This window comes from Scleropages formosus, chromosome 7 (assembly GCF_900964775.1).
Source record: "Scleropages formosus chromosome 7, fSclFor1.1, whole genome shotgun sequence".
NCBI classification, from domain to species: Eukaryota; Metazoa; Chordata; class Actinopteri; order Osteoglossiformes; family Osteoglossidae; genus Scleropages; species Scleropages formosus.
In genome coordinates this window covers 9,743,662-9,764,279 of record NC_041812.1, presented here as the reverse complement: position 1 = coordinate 9,764,279, position 20,618 = coordinate 9,743,662, and the positions used below count along the sequence as shown (strand labels likewise).

The following is a 20,618-nucleotide window of genomic DNA, read 5'->3' as shown; positions in this document are numbered from 1 at the left end:
ACCTAAAGTAAATAACACCGAGGGGTTGCAGGTGAGATCGGGGAGGGCTGTTTATCTCGCAAGAGCCTATTTTTTCTTGCTGTTGCGATTGTGGCTCTTTAAATATATAACGTGATGCTGCTATGATTTGTCTCACTGAAGGCTTTCGATACAATGAGTAATTGTTACAGAGCTGCTGCTCCCCGCATTAAATTTAGCCATGCAGTTCTTGTGTGTTTTTTTTTTAAATTCTCTTTTATCTGATCTGCCTAGTGGACTAAAGGGTAATATTAATTAGTGCAAAGGAAATGGATGGCGCTCTCGTGTGCTGCTCTTTCCCTTTAGTCAAGCGGCATCAGACGACGTCGGTGCTCACTAATGCAGATCCGCAGCGTGGCGCCGCAGCCGCACTCCACCTTTGGGCTGTTTTTGGCGCTACGTTTTTGTCGGGAGGGTGGCGTAGCGAAATTGAATCGATAAATCACGACGTCCACCTGCCACATTCTGAGCTCGAGCCGGTCGGACCCTGGCTGGATGCTACGTTCCTTCTGCATGGAAATGAAGACGGGCCGAGCGCACCGCCGTTTGTTTGTTGTTTGCTATTTGTTTGCCTTGGACTGGATTCGTGCCCGGAGCCAACAGGCTGCGTGTCACTGCTTTGGACACTTTGATGCTCGTGCAAACAAGCAGCAACCGCACGCCGGGGCGCGCGGAGCCGCTCCGAGCAAATGTGACGGCCCGCATGTCGGAGGAAGTTCCTCGGCAACCCGTTAGAGCACGTGTGAAATTCACTCCGGTTTGTTAACGAGTGAGCGTTTCTGTGTGGCCGGGGTTACGTTCAAAGGAGAGGTGGCGCAAGTGTACCTGCGGCTGAGTCGTGCGCACGTGTGCATCTGTGTGCTGGGACTGAGTGTAGCTGTAACAGCTGCTGTTCTCTGGTAGCGGTCGGCCCTCGGTGCGGCTGTCACGCCATCGGCACGCATTGCTCCTCATCCAAGTCCCAGCAGACTTCCTCGAGCCACGTATTCGCAATGGTCCGGTTGAACATTTTCCGATAAAATCCTTTTCCGGTTTACTCATTTTTAATTGAATGAAATTCAAACATTATGTATCGTCATGTTTAGTCTTTTTAACCCTCTCAGGGCCAAGTTAATACGAGCAGTAGGAAAAATCTGTACCAGCTGATGCTGATTTGCAACGTCTGCCTTTAGAGGGTTAAAGACTTTTAATTTACTTTGAAAAAATTAATTTCCTGCAGTTCAAAGGTATAAATGATTGAAGTGATATAAAGCATTTTTTTTATTCATGACATCTAAGTTGATTTTTACAGGACCTAATTCTAAGTAAATCGGGAACATCTGTGTTATTAACTTTTCCTGATTGAGCCTTGGTGATAGTAGTGGTAATCGTGGTAATTAGAAGTAAAGCTTGGTGTAGCAGCGAGTTTGGATTTATGAACAGATCGAGTTACAAGCGAAATTCTGACTCCAGCTGGGTTTGTATGATGAGGAGCCAGACAGTGGCGTAAACAATGCAACGATGGTGTAAACCTCTCACAGTATTTATCACTTCATGGTGGAGTCCATGTTTTTCAAGGGCCTGTATATCATGGATTGTCCTCTGCTGAGATTTAAGTGAATTACCCAACACATCTGAAGGTTTCGACCCAGCCTGATGGATACGGGTGAAATCATATCTTCTTCTCTCTGTCTTTAGATTCATTTCAGCCAGACATACGGCAGATGTTTAGAAACATCTAGGGGTGTGACATCATAGCTGCGATGGAATAAGATGTCCCTCAGACTATAGCTGTGTGACTCTGTTATTATGGGTTCAGCAGATTTATACACTGATCTCAATGCTTGGTTGTTGTCCCGCTGCAGGTGGTCCTCAACTTGAACGGGGTTCTGTTCTGACAACACCTTTGTAAGACCGCTATATCATTAATAAAATATCCCCTTACAGTGTATTATATAAACCATAAGGATATTTTAAAAATCTACATGCGTGAATGCTGTGTTATATAATAAGGCTTTGTTATATTTTTTCACTATTTTCACATATTATTCATATTAAAATTACACTAATAAAGAATAATAATATAAATACAATACATATTATAATTAAATTTTCATGCTGTACTGTAAAGGGGGTGTGGTGGCGCAGTGGGTTCAGCTGGTGCCTGCCGTGTGGCAGGTCTGGGATTCGAGCCCTGCTTGGGGTGCCCTGCGATGGGCTGGTGTCCCGTCCTGGGTGTGTCCCCTCGGCCTTGCGCCCTGTGTTCCCGGGTAAGGCTCCAGCTCGCAGCAACACTGCTTAGGACGAAGTGGATAGATGGATGGATGGATGGATGGATGGATGGATGGATGGATGGATGGATGGATGCTGCACTGTTATTTTCATTTCATGTCCTTTGGTTTTTCTTTTCATCACCACCAAAACACTGACGTTTTCACTTGCGAGTCACTTTAAATAAACAGTAACCTGAAGGGAATCAAAAACAAAAAGTTTTGTGAAGGAAACGCAGTAGCTGCTGCACCCCCGGAAACACTGACTGAGGCCCAAGCATAAGAAATATGATTCCTCGCTGCAGCGCCATCAGCAGATGTTATCATACAGCAGAGGGAATGCTCATCATTAGACATTAAGACCAGCACTTAAAAAAAAAAGTCAGGACTCAAAAATAAGTGACAAATATCATAAGTCATGTAACAGCTGGTAGCATAGTGGTTAGAACTGCTACCTTTAGACCCAAAGGTTGCAGGTTTGAATCTCACCTTTGGCTGTATTGCCCTCGAGCAAGGTCCTTACTCTGAGTTTCCCAGCTGTATCAATTGGTAAATTGTAAAATAGCTTAACATTGTAAGCCACTTTGGAGAAAAGTGTCAGCTAAATGAATAAATGTAAGTCGAGGATCAACTGTATACTCAGAAATGATCGCATGTCCTTCAATGGATCATTTCTCAAGATCTTGCGTCAGCTTTCTTCGCACCCGTGTGGCCGAGCTCTTGGCCTATTCCTGGATAGCGTTTGATCGGTGCGAATTTTAAGGCTGTGTAATCCACCTCCTGTATGGAGCCAGAACCAGGAAACTGCAGAGACTCAGGGATCAATCCACAGATTCACTCGAACTGGAAGAAGGCTGCAGACTCTGTTTACAGATGTCACCTTAATCCGCATCTGGTCCACTCTCTGGTTACCATCTGTAAGGATGGTTCTAAGGGGCTTGATGTGTACAGGCCTGGGTCTGTCCTCCGTAGTGCCGTGACCTGGTGGCGGGTGAGGAGGAGCGCTGTCAGCTGAGTGACCTCACAGCGGTGTCAGAATCAGTCACTGTGTTAAAACCCATCATGTGGTATCCTCTGCCAGAGCTGCTGTCTGCAAGTTGATTTTAAAACTACGCTGTGATTTTTTTTTTTTTTTTTTTTTAGAAAAAAGTTATCCCAATTTTATAACATCTACAATAGCTGCCACTCTTCTCTACTTTTATAATTAGCTTTTTAATTCATTTTTTGTCCTTGGGCATCAGTGCCATCATTTATTCACTGAGGGTGATTATCAAAACTTACTGATATGGCTTTGAGGTCTGCGGGTATTTTTTTAGGTCTTTTTAGGTCTTTTCTGTAGTTCCGAAGCACTGAAAGGTTTTCAGTACTTTGAAATGTTTAATCTGCTAGACCCCTACTATATATTACATATAGTGGAGCAGTGAGGACATGTGACACTTTACAGGAGACCAAATGCGGTGAGTCCAGATGTGTGGTGGGCTGGTTGCCCTGTCTCTGACATATTGTTATATTTATGCTTATTGCTATTTAAGTGTACAAAGGTGCACAGCAAAGATGAAATATGTTTTACGCTGGTTCTGGGGTAACATAAGTCTCCCTAATTCCACACCACACAGTAAACATAATTCACACATATTAATACAGACATGTATTAAAAACACACAATACAAATACACACATGATAATACATACAAATAAGACGTGGGAACACAGGCCACTGATCCCTGGGGTAATGATAAAATATTTTATTTTCAACAGGTCATAATATATAGTGTGGGGTCATAAAGTGTGTTTATATTTTAATATGTAGCCCAACGATGTTTTTGATATGGTTTTGGATATACTACACGTACTCTTGTTTGTTCTGTCTTCTGTGTTAATTTTCTCATTTTAATAAACAAATGCATATATAATATGATATATGGTGAGGAGGTTCTTAGCATACGGTGCCCTTAGTTAATTTACGTTTGTTCTCTAGGTGTGCCTTATGAGCGAAAGGCCAAGCGAGAACCGAACTCCGGTCGCGGCCCGGGTTCCGACACCAAGCAGCCCACTTGTTTCCTGGATGACAAATGAGCGCGTGCCACTGAGCCTCTGCCTATTATTTTGGCGGCGGCGCTGGTGCGCGAGAACCCTGCTCTGGGAACCGCCTTGATTAGACGCAGCGCCTGCGGCAGTGCACTCGCTCGAGTGGTAATACATCACAGCGCGGCGCTGCCGTCGCCGTCGGTGGTCACCTGGGTCGGGTCACGTGGTCGGGGGCGGGGGGTGGAAAAAACTCGCTAATGGGGGCACGCTTGTGCACCGAGAGACTTGGAGCAGACGGGCACATTAAACCTCGGGTTCCTGTAACATTTGAAGTAATGGCCTCATTTATGCAAGTCAGTCAATCTGCGTTAATGTTGGCAGCGCGAGGGGAGAATAACAATAACTGCAGGTAATGAAATGTGAGCGATTAGGAACAGCGGCCTCATAATGAGCGCCCGTTAGAAGGACCCTTTGGTTGACACGCTGGACTGAACTTGACGAAGAGATGCTTTCAGGGGTGTCTAGATTCTAAAGGTCTTGACCTGGAGCGGCAGAGGTTGCGGTGGTTCGAACCGTTGCCTTACAATTAGAAGGTCCTGCGTTTGAATCCCACTTTCCACTCTAGTATTCTGGTCAAAGTACTTACCCTGAGCTGGTAGAGTAAAAATAACCCTGTTCTATAAACAGGTCAATCAGTGTATGTGGCTTAGTGTACGAGCTGAACGCTGGAAAGCAGCTTGGAGAAAAGCATCCGATAAACAAAGATTAGTATTTAAACCTGGACGCACCTGACTGTACTATCACGGTGCTGTCCGAGTGTCCAGACTTCAAGAAGAATGTCATTTATCAACATACCGTACTCAAGAAGTTAGTGAAAGGGGCTTTTTTTTAGCTGGGAAATTGTAATGCACAGAACCAATATTCTGCAGCCACTACAACCGCATACTGTTCACATTATTGATTATTATGATTAGCTGAACACACCTTCAACACACGTTCTCTGTGACTTTGGAAACATATCCAGGAGTTTGGACTTTCACATTTACAAATGATTCATTAATTTTCAGTCGTTAAAAAGCTGCCGTTGTCCCTCTCGGGTCACACAGAGCTCCAGCACTGCAGATTCCAGACCCGATTGATAATTGTTGTAACTGGAGGTCCCCGGTGGAGGCCTCAGGTGTTGGCTCATCATCTCTGCTGACATGTGTGGAAAATGCTGCTATTTCTGCCTTCACCATGACCCTCTGATTCTGTGACCTTTGTGCGACTTTGCCGTCTCTGCTGTTTTACACACATGAGCAGTGAGATGGTCATCTCCTCGCTAAGTCCTTCTGTGACTATAAATAATTTATGTATTGCTATTATTATTATTATTATAAATATTTTTCAGGTATAAGCAATATTATTTTTATTAGTTCCATGAGCTTGACTTGGAAGGGCAAATCCGAGGCCACAAGTCCAGGATGGTGGTGTCTGTGCGAAGTTCTGAAAGGGACACGTGGGTCTATGCTTTTTTGTGGAACCATCTAACCCAGCATCCCTACAATCCAGACCAAGACTTTTTTCAGTTGTGGTATGATTTAAAAAAAAAAAAAAAAAAAAAAACAGGAGTAATAATAAAAATGTGACTTTCAATAGCTGTGTCCTCTCCCAGCATTCGAAGTTACAGATTAGAGGTCGAGAACCTTAACTGCACCCCCTGCTCGATTTTACATGGGTTTTTAATGCTCTGAGATCCTCCAAATGAGCTAAGATGAGCTTCTTCATCACCATTGTGAGGGAAACCTTGCAGGATCATGGGGGAAACACTCAGGAGCAGGAACCACACCATGAAAAGTGTGTCACAGAATAACTGATTTGTTTTTCATCCCAGTGACGTTGGCATATTTTCCCTTCATCCCCGCTAGGGTAAAGAGTGATGCGTTCAAAAAAGGCAGAACATAATAACCCTGAACAGCCATCACAGAAGGACAAGGAAAATATGTTCTAATCATGCACTTGAACTTGGATATTTGTCACGCTATTGATGGGTTGTCACACAAATACCAAGTACCCTGTGGTGAATACGTTATAAAAAACACAACTTCTTTACGGGCTCAAAATAAGTGAAAACCCTGTGAGCACACATGCCTGTACTGTCTCTAAAATGGATTCAGTTTGTGGAGATAATCTGGTTTGGTTGAGATGATTTAGCCAAAGGCTACAGAGTTTTCCTTTCTTCTGCTGTGTGTATAAGTACACATACACAAGGCACAAGTGAGTGATAATGAGTAAGGGTGTCATTGGCTCTTTGTGTTTATAAAGTGGGAAACATATGATAAGAAAAGCTGGCAGTGTGAAATAAAGTGAAGTGTAAGACTGTCAGACTCCTCAGTTTGTCAACAATATTGGAACCGGCGTTCTGTTTGTAACTTGTTTTGTTTGTAACTCACTTTTACTCCTATGTCAAAGTCTGTAAATATAGATGTCTCAGTTTATTTGCGAGTTATATTCTGTAAAATTTCAGATATAAGCAGCCATAATAAATAAAAATGGTTTGTAGGACTTTTAATTTTATTAACTTGGAGCTACATTAATTTACATTTTTAGAGGGTCTGTAAAAATCTTTGATGTAATTATAATAAATAAATAAATTTCATTTTAATATGTAATTATCTTTGAGTTGCATCAAAATTAACACGTTAAATTACACACACACATTTTCAGAACCGCTTGTCCCATACGGGGTCGTGGGGAACCGGAGCCTACCCGGTAACACAGGGCGTAAGGCCGGAGGGGGAGGGGACACACCCAGGACGGGACGCCAGTCCGTCGCAAGGCACCCCAAGCGGCACTCGAACCCCAGACCCACGGGAGAGCAGGACCCGGTCCAACCCACTGCGCCACCGCACCCCCTTGCCACATTAAATTAAAAATTCTTAAAATAAAATAAAAAAAGCCTATTCAATGGTGACTATTGACTGAGTCATCCCATAAACATATGCAGCATCTTTCGTACCGCTATTGGTCATTGACACTCAGGAATAAACGACACAAGCTGTAGACACTGTGGAATGGAGTTAAATTAAGGCGGTCCAATATTCCTGTTTAATGCTATTTACTGCCATTTTTACTACCATCACCCCAGGGGGTAAACAATGCTGACGTTCTAAGCTATGAACAGAAAATAAAAAAGCAGTTAGAAGAGAAAACATTTTAAAAAAAGACTGTCTGAAAATTTGTTAGTCAACTGTTTGTAACACGAGTGGGAAAAGCATTTTAATTGCATCTAATAAAGCAAACTGATGTGATTCAGTTTTCTGCAGGGGATGAGTGTCTCCTCTGTTCAGATGCGGCTAGGGACTGAACCCGGGTTTGACCCAGGACTAACCTGTGTGTGCTGGAGGTCAGTTGCTTTGATAACAGTTACTTGTTTTGTTTCAGGAAAGCTCAGCGCACTTTCTGCATTTACCGGCTCTTTCAAGTACCTGGGGGCAGGAGCGGGAAACGTGATGGATGAGGACAGCTTAAGTAAGACATTAGTCCTTAACCTATCTAACTGACCATGGTGTGAACTCAGTGCTAAATTCCTCTGAGGGTGTCTTTATCACTGCAAATTTGCTGTTTTAAAAACCAGCTCCAGTTTTGTGATGTGCTGTATTGATATTTTAAATAGTGTAATTATTGCTGTCGGAAACAAGTCCCTCTCCCTTTGTTTCAGTTAAATCCCTCTGAAAGCCATTATGGAGAACGTGTAATTAGTTCCCCGAGTGAAGTTTATGCTTGACTTGGTTTACAGTACAAGTTTAACAGTGATTTTTTTCGAAGCAGCACAGTGTGTGGTTATGCAGCTCAGTGCAACATTTACAAAATTCCCACTTGCTTCCTTTTTTCCTGGAAATGCTCTTTGTTTCACGACTCATTTTTTTCTTTACAGATTAAATGTTCATTTTTTTTCTTGCAGAAGAAAATCCGTCCCTTGGCTCATCCATGTAGTTCTTCTACAGGAGGAACTTCAGTATGAACCACAGCAACAAAAATATTACAAACTTAAGTGATAAATCGTGAGAAAGAGATGAATCTAAAGGAAACGGAAATAAAACGGAGATAAAACGGTGCCAAATAGTTTTTAAGTGCATTGTGGAGCAAACTAATCCTCCATGTAGTTTAAGAATATTTGATGTTGTAATCCCGCCGCTTTTATATATATTAATATCCCAGGCAGTAATTTTCAATGGAAAGACAAAAAATTGTACCATAAAGCAATAAAGCAATCATGTAACCCCAGCAACAGAGTAGTCATGATCAAAAAAAGAATTAAAACATGTGACCCTGCGAAGCAAGAATGTGTGTGAGCAAGAAAGAGAATTTATTTATTTGTTTATTTATTTATTCATTTACTTATTTACTTACTTATCATTTTCCATTACACAATATTGTTCATAAACTTGTTGTACCAAAGCTTTGGCAATACAAGTGTATACAATTTATCATGCCAATAAAGCACACTAAATTGAAATTGAAAATGAAATTGAGAAAGGGAGAGAGAGACAAAGGGAGAAAAGAGCAAGAGAGAGAGATAAACACATATAGAGAGATAGAAAGAAAGAGAGAAAGACGAAAACCAGAGATCCAGAATCAATTGCAAAATGATGAACTATAAAACTTCAAAAACCCCTTATGAAGGAAAAAGCAAGGCGTCCGTTTACCCCGCCCGGTATGGGGTCACCGGGGCCCCACCCTGGAGCCAGGCCTGGGGGGGGGGCTCGCATGCGAGCGCCTGGTGGCCAGGTCTATGCCCACGGGGCCTGGCCGGGCTCAGCCCGAAGCCATAACGTGGAGCCGCTCTTCGGTGGGCTCACCACCTGCCGGAGAAACCGTAAGGGGCCGGTGCATTGTGAGTTGGGCGGTGGTCGGGGCCGAGTGCCCGGCCGACCCAAACCTCGGGCGCCAACTCTGGTTTTTGGGACTTGGAATGTCACCTCACTGGCGGGGAAGGAGCCTGAGCTGGTGCGGGAAGTTGAGAGATACCGTCTAGATATAGTCGGGCTCACTTCCACTCACAGCTTGGGTTCTGGAACCACTCTACTCGATCGAGGGTGGACTCTCCACTATTCTGGCGTTGCCCAAGGTGAGAGGCGGCGGGCTGGTGTGGGCTTATTAATAGCCCCCCAGTTCAGCCGCCATGTGTTGGAGTCTACCCCGGTGAATGAGAGGGTCATCTCCCTACGCCTTCGGGTCAGGGAACGGTCTCTCACTGTCGTTTGTGCTTATGCGCCTAGCGGCAGTGTAGAGTACCCGGCCTTTTTAGAGTCCTTGGGGGGCGTGCTGGAAAGCGCTCCCACTGGGGACTCTGTCGTTCTACTGGGGGACTTTAACGCCCACGTGGGCAGCGACAGTGATACCTGGAGGGGCGTGATTGGGAGGAACGGCCTCCCTGATCTGAACCCGAGCGGTGAGTTGTTATTGGATTTCTGTGCTAGTCGCGGTTTATCCATAACGAACACCATGTTCATGCATAAGGGTGTCCACCAGTGCACTTGGCACCAGGACACCCTAGGTCGGAGGTCGATGATCGACTTTGTAGTCGTTTCTTCTGACCTTCGGCCATATGTTTTGGACACTCGGGTGAAGAGAGGGGCTGAGCTGTCAACTGATCACCACCTGGTGGTGAGTTGGATTCGATGGCGGGGGAAAAAGCTGGACAGACCTGGCAGGCCCAAACGCATAGTGAGGGTCTGTTGGGAACGTTTGGCGGAGGCCCCTGTCAGAGAGGTCTTCAACTCCCACCTCCGACAGAGCTTCAACCAGGTCCCGAGGGAGGTGGGGGACATTGAGTCCGAATGGACTATGTTCCGCTCCTCCATTGTCGGTGCGGCGGTTCGGAGCTGCGGCCATAAGGTCTCCGGTGCCTGTCGCGGCGGCAATCCCCGAACACGGTGGTGGACACCGGAAGTAAGGGATGCCGTCAAGCTGAAGAAGGAGTTCTATCGGGCCTGGTTGGCTCATGGGACTCCTGAAACAGCTGACAGGTACCGACGGGCCAAACGGAGCGCGGCTCTGGCAGTCGCCGCGGCAAAAACTCGGGCTTGGGAGGAGTTCGGTGAGGCCATGGAGGAAGACTTTCGGTCGGCCTCAAAGAGATTCTGGCAAACCGTCCGGCGACTCAGAGGGGGGAAGCGGTGTTCCACGAACACTGTTTACAGTGGAAGTGGTGCGCTGCTGACCTCAGCTGAGGATGTTCTCGGGCGGTGGAAGGAGTACTTTGAGGATCTCCTCAATCCCTCCGACACGCCTTCCGTAGAGGAAGCTGAGGCTGGGGACTCGGAGGGGGACTCGTCCATTACCCTGGCTGAAGTTGCTGAGGTAGTCAAAAAACTCCTCGGTGGCAAGGCTCCGGGGGTGGATGAGATCCGCCCCGAGTTTCTCAAGTCTCTGGATGTTGTGGGGCTGTCTTGGCTGACACGCCTCTGCAGCATCGCGTGGAGTTCGGGAACGGTGCCTCTGGACTGGCAGACCGGGGTGGTGGTCCCTCTTTTTAAGAAGGGGGACCGGAGATTGTGTTCCAACTACAGGGGGATCACACTCCTTAGCCTCCCTGGGAAAGTCTATGCCAGGGTACTGGAAAGGAGAATCCGACCGATAGTCGAACCTCGGATCCAGGAGGAGCAATGCGGTTTTCGCCCTGGCCGTGGAACACTGGACCAGCTCTATACCCTCACTAGGGTGCTGGAGGGTTCGTGGGAGTTTGCCCAACCAGTCCATATGTGTTTTGTGGACCTGGAGAAGGCATTCGACCGTGTCCCTCGTGGCATCCTGTGGGGGGTGCTTCGGGATTATGGGGTTCGGGGCTCGTTGCTACGGGCTGTTCGTTCCCTGTATGACCGGAGCAGGAGCTTGGTTCGCATTGCCGGCAGTAAGTCAGACCTTTTCCCGGTGCATGTTGGACTCCGCCAGGGCTGCCCTTTGTCACCGATTCTGTTCATTATCTTTATGGACAGAATTTCTAGGTGCAGTCAGGGAACGGAGGGTGTCTGCTATGGTGGCCGCGAGATCTCGTCTCTGCTTTTTGCGGACGATGTGGTCCTGTTGGCTTCATCGAATCAAGACTTGCAGCGTGCACTGGGGAGGTTTGCAGCCGAGTGCGAAGCGGCGGGGATGAGAATCAGCACCTCCAAATCCGAGGCCATGGTTCTCAGTCGGAAAAAGGTGGATTGCTCCCTCCGGGTTAGGGGGGAGTTGCTCCCTCAAGTGGAGGAGTTTAAGTATCTCGGGGTCTCGTTCACGAGTGAGGGAAAAATGGAGCGGCAGGTTGACAGGCGGATCGGTGCGGCGTCCGCAGTAATGCGGTCATTGTACCGGTCTGTTGTGGTGAAGAGGGAGCTGAGTCGTAAGGCGAAGCTCTCAATTTACCGGTCGATCTACGTTCCTACCCTCACCTATGGTCATGAACTCTGGATCATGACCGAAAGAATGAGATCGCGGATACAAGCGGCAGAAATGAGTTTCCTCCGCAGAGTGGCTGGGCGCACCCTTAGGGATAGGGTGAGGAGCTCAGTCACCCGGGAGGAGCTCGGAGTAGAGCCGCTGCTCCTCCGCATCGAGAGGAGCCAGTTGAGGTGGCTCGGGCATCTGTTCCGGATGCCTCCTGGACGCCTCCCTGGGGAGGTGCTCCGGGCTTGTCCCACTGGGAGGAGGCCTCGGGGCAGACCCAGGACACGTTGGAGAGACTATGTCTCCCGGCTGGCCTGGGAACGCCTTGGGGTTCCCCCAGAGGAACTGGAGGAGGTGTGCGGGGAGAGGGAAGTCTGGAGTACTCTGCTTAGACTACTGCCCCCGCGACCCGGCCCCGGATAAAGCGGAGGAAGATGGATGGATGGATGGATGAACTATATGAAATGCCCCATTTTCCCTTTTTTTCCTTTTTTTTTCGGTTAACTCAACAGGTACGAGCAGTGGGGAGGTCAAGGAGAACCGGGACACCAGAAACCTGGACAGCGGTGCCGTTGGCCCTCGATGCTTCCAGTCATTTCGTAGCGCCGGGGGGACGTTTGGTCGGGAACGGATGCAGCCGCTGGAGGGGGGCGCTGGTAGCGGACGCCTCCTTCAGCTTCAGCTCGTCTGCAGGAAGCACTCGTGGTCCGTGTCGCCGAAGAACGCCCTGGTGCACCTCAATGAGCTCCGCCCGGGGCTCAAATACAGAACGCTGTCGCAAAGGGGTCCCCGGCATGCGCCCGTCTTCTCCGTCACCGTTGAGGTGGACGGCGTGGCCTTCCAGGGCACAGGTGCCACCAAGAAGAAGGCCAAGATGCGGGCGGCGGAACTGGCCCTCGGCTCCTTTGTTCAGTTCCCCAACGCACCGCAGGCCCTCTTCACCATGGGAGCCTTGGGGCCCACGTCCGTGGACTTCACCTCGGACCGAGCCACCGATCTCCTGGGCGCTCTCTTCAAGGGCTTTGAGCCGGGACATGGCGACGGGAAGCTGGACCATCTCCCTCCCGATCTGGCGGTCTGCTCCCACTGGGGCCAAGGGGCAGAGCCAGGATTGCGGGAACACCGCAGTCCAGTGGCGCTGTTGAACGAGCTCCGACCCGGTCTGCGCTACCTCTGCCTGCCGAGGGGAGCTGAGGGCGGCCGTGTGCGCCGGTCCTTTGTCATGGCGCTCACGGTCGATGGGAGGACCTTCGAGGGCTCCGGTCGCAGCAAAAAGCTGGCCAAGAACCAGGCGGCGCTGTCGGCCCTTCGGGACCTTTTCGCTGGGGCCCTACCGCCTGAGTGGAGCACCATCCACAAGCTCGATAGGAAGTGCCCTCTGCTGCCACAGGTGAGCATGGTCGCTGGTACACCTGTGGCCCTTTGGCCAGGTCTCTGTCCCTCACACACCTTCCACACAGTGATGACACCAGAGCGTTTTTTTCCAAATGAAGCATCATATCTTGATGACGTGTACTTAAGCAGGATCACTTATGACTCATCCTGCCCATTTGTTTTCACGCTCCCTTAACTGCTGCGCCACCTTCTGGCCATAATGAGAAACAAGGGTTAAGAACATGAAGGAAAATTGGTCTCTGACTGCCACTGTTTGTTTCCATGGCAAGTCCCACCGTGAGCTTTCAGCAGTGACAACGAGGCGTATGAAATATTCGCTGCCATTAATGGAAGCGAGTTACTTTATTGGAACAAAAAGTGGTACCGTAGCCCAGGGCACTGAAATCAGTCAGGATGTTTATAAAGGTATAATTGAGGCGCTGCCGTAATCTCCGTTTGTTCGCCTGTGCCGCTGCGGTCCATTAACATTCATTTCATCTGTTGCTCAGTCAACATCCACGTCCCTCGAACCAATTCCGCTGTCCACCGAGTAATCTGTACATGGCAGTCGGAGCAAGAAAACTAGTTTGGGAAACTTGCATTTTTCATACACCACTGCTTTCCTTTTAAATTTACGTCTTCCAATGAGAATTATACAAATTTGGGAAGGTCCCTCTGATGTTTGGAGAAAATGCTGAATGAATAAGTGTAAATCTGATGTAAATTGTGTGACTGCCACAATGACTTTTACAATGAATGCATTCTTGCGTACATTGATTAATAACCATTTAAAAAATGGTTCTTAGAGCCAGTTGGAGGGTATTGAACCAGCACAGGGTGAAACATTTTTATCCAATGTACCATTTTTATGTACTTAAATAAAATTGTTATTCTTCATCTGCGGATGGATTGGAACGGTGGCACAATGGGTAGGGCTGATGCCTCCAGCTCTTGGGCTGTGGGTTCAGACATGTGTTTCAATTCAGCTCAGTCTGTGTGCAGTTTGCATGTCCTTCCCATGCCTCTGTGAGTTTCGTCCAGGTGATCTGGTTTCCTCCCACAATCTAAATGGATATGTTTCAGGTGGATTGGTGACTTTCAATTGCCCTTTGTGTGTGTGAATGTGTGATTTCCCTGTGATTGACTGGCATCCTCTCCAGGATGTACCCTGCTTCACACCCAATGCTTCCAGGATAGACTCTGCACCGCCATGACCTTGCATTGGGCAACCAGTTATTGCTAATGGGGGGGATGTAGAACAGTATGACTTTGGAGCACCTTCTCCTTTATTAGTTGATACATCTGGCTTCAGTATTTGCAACTGTCAGTCACATGCTCTTCTGGAGGGAACAGGAAGTCCCACTCACCTGCGCAGGAAGCCGAGCCCAGCCGTGGCACATCGGCAGTGTGCTTACCATATGAAAAACCCCCGCACCATTTCCTTCCAGAACATGGGTAGCACAGATGCTGCCAAGAGCCGCTTCTGTCATTTCTTCCAGAACAACCATTTAAACAGACAAGAACAGCATTGCTCCAGGGGGGGCAGCAGGTGGCGTAGTGGTTAGAGCTGCTGCCTTGAATCCTACTTCCTGCTGTGGTACCCTCCATAAAGGCACTTACCTTGAACTGATACAATTAAAATGGCCCTGCTGTGTAAATGGCTTTAAATTATAAATCACCTTGGGAGAATGTACCAGCTAAATAAACAAATGTAAACGTACTGTAAATGCTGATATGTAGCGGGAGATCCCGTCTGGAGCAAAGCAGGCACTGGTAATAAACAAGTAAAAAAGCTTCTCTTAAATCCCTCTCTAAGAAGCAGATGTATCTGTTACGCCGAGATTAGTTAAGATCGGAGAAATCTGGAGACGCTCTGAATGAAAGAAAGCCGGATCTGAGGTTCTATGAGCATCACAGCGCAGTGGAAATTCATTTTTTTTGTGTGAGGTGGTTGCAGTGGGAGAAAACAAATATTACATTTATTCACTAATCTGAAACTTTTATCCAAAAATAACTTAAACCAGTACTTACCTTGATCAAGGGTACTAGAGCAGGAGTAGGGAAATGAACCCAGTACCTTCAGATAGAAAATAACAGAAAACGCAACAATTCCGGTGTGGGACACTCTTACTGGATTCAGTCCCTGGGGAAGCTGGCTGCTGCTGGGGGTCCGTCTCTGCGGGAGTCCGAGACCTGCGGGGGACAGATCCCCCTCTCTGCTCGACTCTAATAAACCCCACCTTGCGTCGTACGGCGTCGGTTCATACGGCTACACTCGCGGACACTCATAGACAAACTGGCAAAACATCAAACCAGATGGGTCCTGAGATGTGCAAAGTAAACAATTATCACTTGCACAGTTATAAATAGTGTTAAACATTTGCTGGAGTCACACCAAAATATGTCAATTGGTTAGCAGGAAAAGCCCCCACCCCCCACCGCACATACATGGGACATCCTACAGGCTCCGTTAATTGGTGACCAGAGTATCCCGGCATGAGCTGCCTGTGAGGTAAGAAAAGACTATAATGTTTTGCTGAAAACACATTTATGTAAAAAAAGCTGCGTGTACCTGAGTGAAGTCATATACCGTCATGGTGCAAAAGGACAGACTGTACTGCAAGGGGCAGTTGAGTATGTAAGAGCAGACGAGAGGTGGGAAGGAGGAAATCCATGTTTACGTTCTGAGCCAAGTAATCCAAATAGAATAGGAGTGCGTCTTAATTCAACTCACTTCCACAGTGTTTACAGCTCATATCTTGTGCTCCTGAGTGCAGATGGTCAGTAACAAGATCAAGAATAATGCACACGTTTATGGGACAAATCATTGAGCGCTGAATGAACGAACAGGAGTTGAGGAAAACAGTGCACTTTTATTTTCAGTGATTTTAAATTAGTTTCCCTTCAATGTATCTTCTAGTTAAAAAAAATTAATTAAACGTATGTATTTATTTTAGCGGGCAGTGCGGTGGCGCAGCGGTCTTGGCCAGGTCCTGCTCGCTGGTGGGTCTGGGGTTCGAGCCCTGCTTGCGGTGCCTTGTGACGGGCTGGCGTCCCGTCCTGGGTGTGTCCCCTCCAGCCACGTGCCCTGTGTTGCTGGGTTAGGCTCCGGTTTGCTGCAACCTCGCTTGGGACAAGCGGTTTCAGACAATGTGTGTGTGTGTGTGTGAAAATGAGTTTCAAACAGAGTTCTTCCTGGTTATGGGCATAAGATGAGGAGCCGGCGTGCACGTTTCACTGAGGAACCCACACCCTGCCACCTTGTTTGTGAATGATGGGCTCTGGCCTTTAGCTCACTGTTATGGAGGAACATGGTGGTTCTGTTGTCTTCAGCCGTCCATTATAGGGGCACTTCTCACCGTTCCCCTACAGGGTTTCTCAGACCTGTTAGCAGGGGCTCGTCCCAGATGGACCGATTCCTGGCAAAGTCAAACACGGTCATTTAAGGCGCTTCTATTTTCACTCCCGCCTTTGCTCCGAGGACTTTTCCTCGAAACAGGGCAATTAAAGGGCTTTTCATTCAGCGTGAGAATGTGACAGTGGACTAATTCATCCCACGTATTTATTTGCAGGCATCAAGGTGACTCTTGTATGCAAGTGAGCAGTTTGCTTATTTATTAATGTCCACCCAGTCCAAACTGTACCCAACCTTTTATCTGTCATAAAGTCAAACTGAGTAAATAACACATTTTTTCTACAGCAGGTGCCATAGCAGTTGCAGCCATCAAAGGACCCAGGTTTGAATCCCAATAGCAGCTGTAGTTCCCTTAATTAAGGTACTTGCGTTTATTTATTTAGCTGACACTTTTCTCCAAACAACTTACAACGTTAAGGTTACAATTATTTACCCATTTATGCAGGTGGGTAATTTTACTGGAGTAATTTAGAGTATGTACCTTGCTCAAGGGTGCTACAGCCAGAGGTTGGAAAGAAATCTGCAACCATTGGATCCAAAGGCAGCAACTCTAATCACTACGCTACCAGCTGACTTACCCTGAACTGATATAATAAAAATGACCCTGCTGTATAAATGTGAAAATTAGTGTAATTAGCTTAGTGTAAAAACAATGGTAATATCATATTTTTAGCATTTTTAGATAAATGAGTGCATGCCTCAAACAATGCCTGTAAAAATGATTAATAGATGATTTCAGTAGAAATCATCATGTTTGCTGTCTGGCTGTCAAGAGGATATATTAATAAGCAGGTACCATTTCATACATAGTTTTTGCGAAATACAAATGAAAGTGGCATGTCAATTTCTTTTTTATTCCGTAGATGTATATTGGAGCACGAGAAGATTAGAATCTGAAGGTTCAGACGTGGAACAGGTATTCAGAGTGCGGTGAAATTTGTGCCACACTCTCTTATCTTCACAGTTAAAAAGAAGCAATTTGTACATGAAAGGGCCGTGGACAAACATCCCACCGGCATGCAAAATATGACCTATACGCATGTTATTTCTGCTGTTCCGTAGACCTTCACTTTACACGCAGGGTGGAAATCAGGCGCATAGGCGTAACGAGGGGTGGGAAGGAGCTCGGGCTTATTGCTGGACTGTATCAGTATCCTTGACAGCAGGGCAACTCCTCTACTAACCCCACACACACCCTGGCCCAGATTTATGAGCCATTAACTTGTGCTCTGTGGTCTGATCCCTCGATGCGCTCGCTTTTTTCCGTCCCCGTCCTGCCTCGATTTGGGATTCTGGGACAGTTTTTTGGACATGTGCTCCAACCCATCCTGTCTTTGAAATGCACCCATGAGCAAAGTAGAAGCAGGAGTTCCGGCACCAAAGCTACATTACATCCAGGACAGCAATTACAGGATGAAGCATTTGACCCCAACATGGAGGGTGGGGACGGTCATGCTGTTTAGTGATTTAGAATTATTATTTTCTTATGAACGGGGGTGCGGTGGCGCAGTGGCGCAGTGGGTTGGACCGCAGTCCTGCTCTCCGGTGGGTCTGGGGTTCAAGTCCCGCTTGGGGTGCCTTGCGGCGGACTGGCGTCCCGTCCTGGGTGTGTCCCCTTCCCCCTCCGGCCTTACGCCCTGTGTTGCCGGGTAGGCTCCGGTTCCCCGTGACCCCGTAAGGAACAAGCGGTTCTGAAAATGTGTGTGTGTGTGTGTGTGTGTATTTTCTTATGGAGCTCATTCATTCCAAGTCAAAGAGCAATTGAATAAAGGATGGGATTTTGCACGTGTGATTATTTAAAAAAAAAAAGAAAGGATTTTAATTTCTGGAAATTTTCCTACCTGAGCAACCGGTGACGATTTTTCTCTGTGCACTGCAGTTCTGCGGAAGAGGGGTGGAAAGTTCCGGAATAGGCCGGTAATTCCAGTGTCCCCTGCCTTGTGCCCTGTGCTTCTGGGATGGGCTCCAGACCACCTTGACCCTGCAGTGAACAAGGAGTTACAGATATTGAGTGGATATTCACTGTGAAAATGCAGAATATTTTTTTATTCTGGATATTGCTGATGTTATATCATAGTTATCTGATTTTTTACAGATCTTAGGCAGCAGCTATATCGAGAGACATTTGTATTATGTTTTTCTTGATTTTAATTTAGTGTAAAATAAACTGTACAGTTCGCCTTACCAGCGGACTTCCGTGCTCATAAGGTAAGGAGCTGCAGTTTTGGCCACATCACCTTTAGTCAACAAATCCGTTAGCAAATAATAAGTTTGGCTACAAGGCTACAAATTAATATGAACTGTGAAGGAACCACAGGGTTATGTGGATATGATGTCTACACCGCAGTCCTGGAAAAGGTTGTTACCCCAAACAAACTGTCTAATGCCATATGTTAATGTAAAAGTGATTTTTAAAAATTCCTTTCTGACCAGAAAAGTTCCTTTTTTAGTATTATGTAGGTTAAAACAGCCGCGCTACTTATTGACAGCGATGTTGCTGCATCAAAAGGGAATATTTACATTTGTCTGGCGGATTTTTTTGCTCTTTCTCTGAACACCCGCCCTGTGTATTTAACTGAGCTGCGGCAGCAGTGAAATACATTGAACACTTTATTCTTATAGTCTGGGAAGAGTCCACAACAATCTATTTACTCACAGTTGGATGTCAGATTCCTCATTGACATATTCTACTCTCTCGGCCTGTCCATCTGCGCAGCGCCACCTATAGATGGAGAGAACCCAGTGGATCTGTTATCTGGTCCACCTGTTAGAGAAGGGAGTCTGTACCAACCCATTGCACCTGGGCTGCTCCACCTCTCACTGTACGGCTTCATGGTGTAGAGACATACGCCCCCACCCCCTGTGGCCCCCATACTTCATGTATCATGCATTTGTACACGGATGTGTGTTTTACAGGACCTGACAGATCATTAAGTCTCTTTGAAGATGCCTGCTTATGCGTGATAAAAAGGTTAAATTGGTGGGGTGGGAACAGAAGGCTCTGTGAAGTCATCCATTGCGGTACAGGTGCTCGGTGGCCCCTGTGTGGACCAGACCTCTGTTTGGGATGGAAATGTCCTTCTCAGCAAAGTGAGAGCCTCTCATTTGGTCATGAGTGGTCAAGAAGCACTGAAAGCAGGGCCATCACAATGTTTGACTCTTTTCCCCCGTTCTGCACATTTAAAGTGTTCCCGCTGGCAGGAACAAACAGGACGAACCCTGTTCCAGGCCAGCTGTGGGGGGAGGTGGGGTGTTGGGGGGTGCTGGTGATTCACTGCTCACAGGGATGCTATGAAACCAATTAACTGTAAAATACCTCTGCAGAGGAGTGTGTGACCTGAGCACATGGCCCTGGCGAGCCGTGATAACACGGCCGGGGGGTGACGGACAGGTCGCGCGTGCGAATCTGCGATTGGACTCCCACGGGTGTGGTACCACATAATTCTGTGGGAACAATAAATACAGTTAATTTGGGAGTAAATATCAGCTTCCACCTCTTTATCCTCTACATGCTAGAGGAGAACTCTTTTTACAAAGAAGGAGCTATTATTACAGTCCAGAAAAACAATATTAAAAACAAAGAAACTGCATTCAAAATGAGTGGAAACCCATTAATGTTTAACTACTGTATATTCTACTTATATTTGTATTTATTATGAGGACATCCTGATAATTAACCTGCCGTACATGATGTTGATAAGGTCAGGGACAGCAGGTGATGTAGTGCTTAGTGCTATCACCTTCCGGTTAAAGATCCTGGGTTCAGATACCTGCTCCTGTTACAATACCCTTGATTAAGGTTCTTACCCTGACCTGAAACAGTAAAATTGACCTTTCCTTATAAATGGGTAAATCAGTGTAAGCAGCTTAGTGTACGAACCTCTCACTTTAAGACACCTTGAAGAAAAGTCACAGATGAATATAATTTCTGTTTTATGACTGGGTGAAGAATCACTGAATCAGTTAGCTCAACACACGGGGCTATGTTATGCCCTCATCGGTACGCTTTCCCACAATACCTCTGTCTTAAGGAGGTGTGCGCCACTGCAGTCTGCAGGAAAGGGAAATATCCCAGCTGACATTTGTCTTTTCGGGAGGAAATATTGACTTTGGTGCGGAAA

At 46.9% G+C, this 20,618-nt stretch overlaps 1 protein-coding gene across 1 annotated transcript in view; it reads left to right on the top strand.

The window, feature by feature from the left end:
* LOC108937572 (double-stranded RNA-specific editase B2-like) overlaps window positions 1–20,618 on the top strand; it is a 57,736-nt gene that overhangs the window by 18,107 nt on the left and 19,011 nt on the right. The window contains exons 2-3 of the mRNA XM_029253622.1: window positions 7,719–7,805; window positions 12,221–13,098. Of these exons, the coding sequence (XP_029109455.1) occupies window positions 7,719–7,805; window positions 12,221–13,098 (965 nt within the window). The remainder of the gene's footprint in view (window positions 1–7,718; window positions 7,806–12,220; window positions 13,099–20,618) is intronic.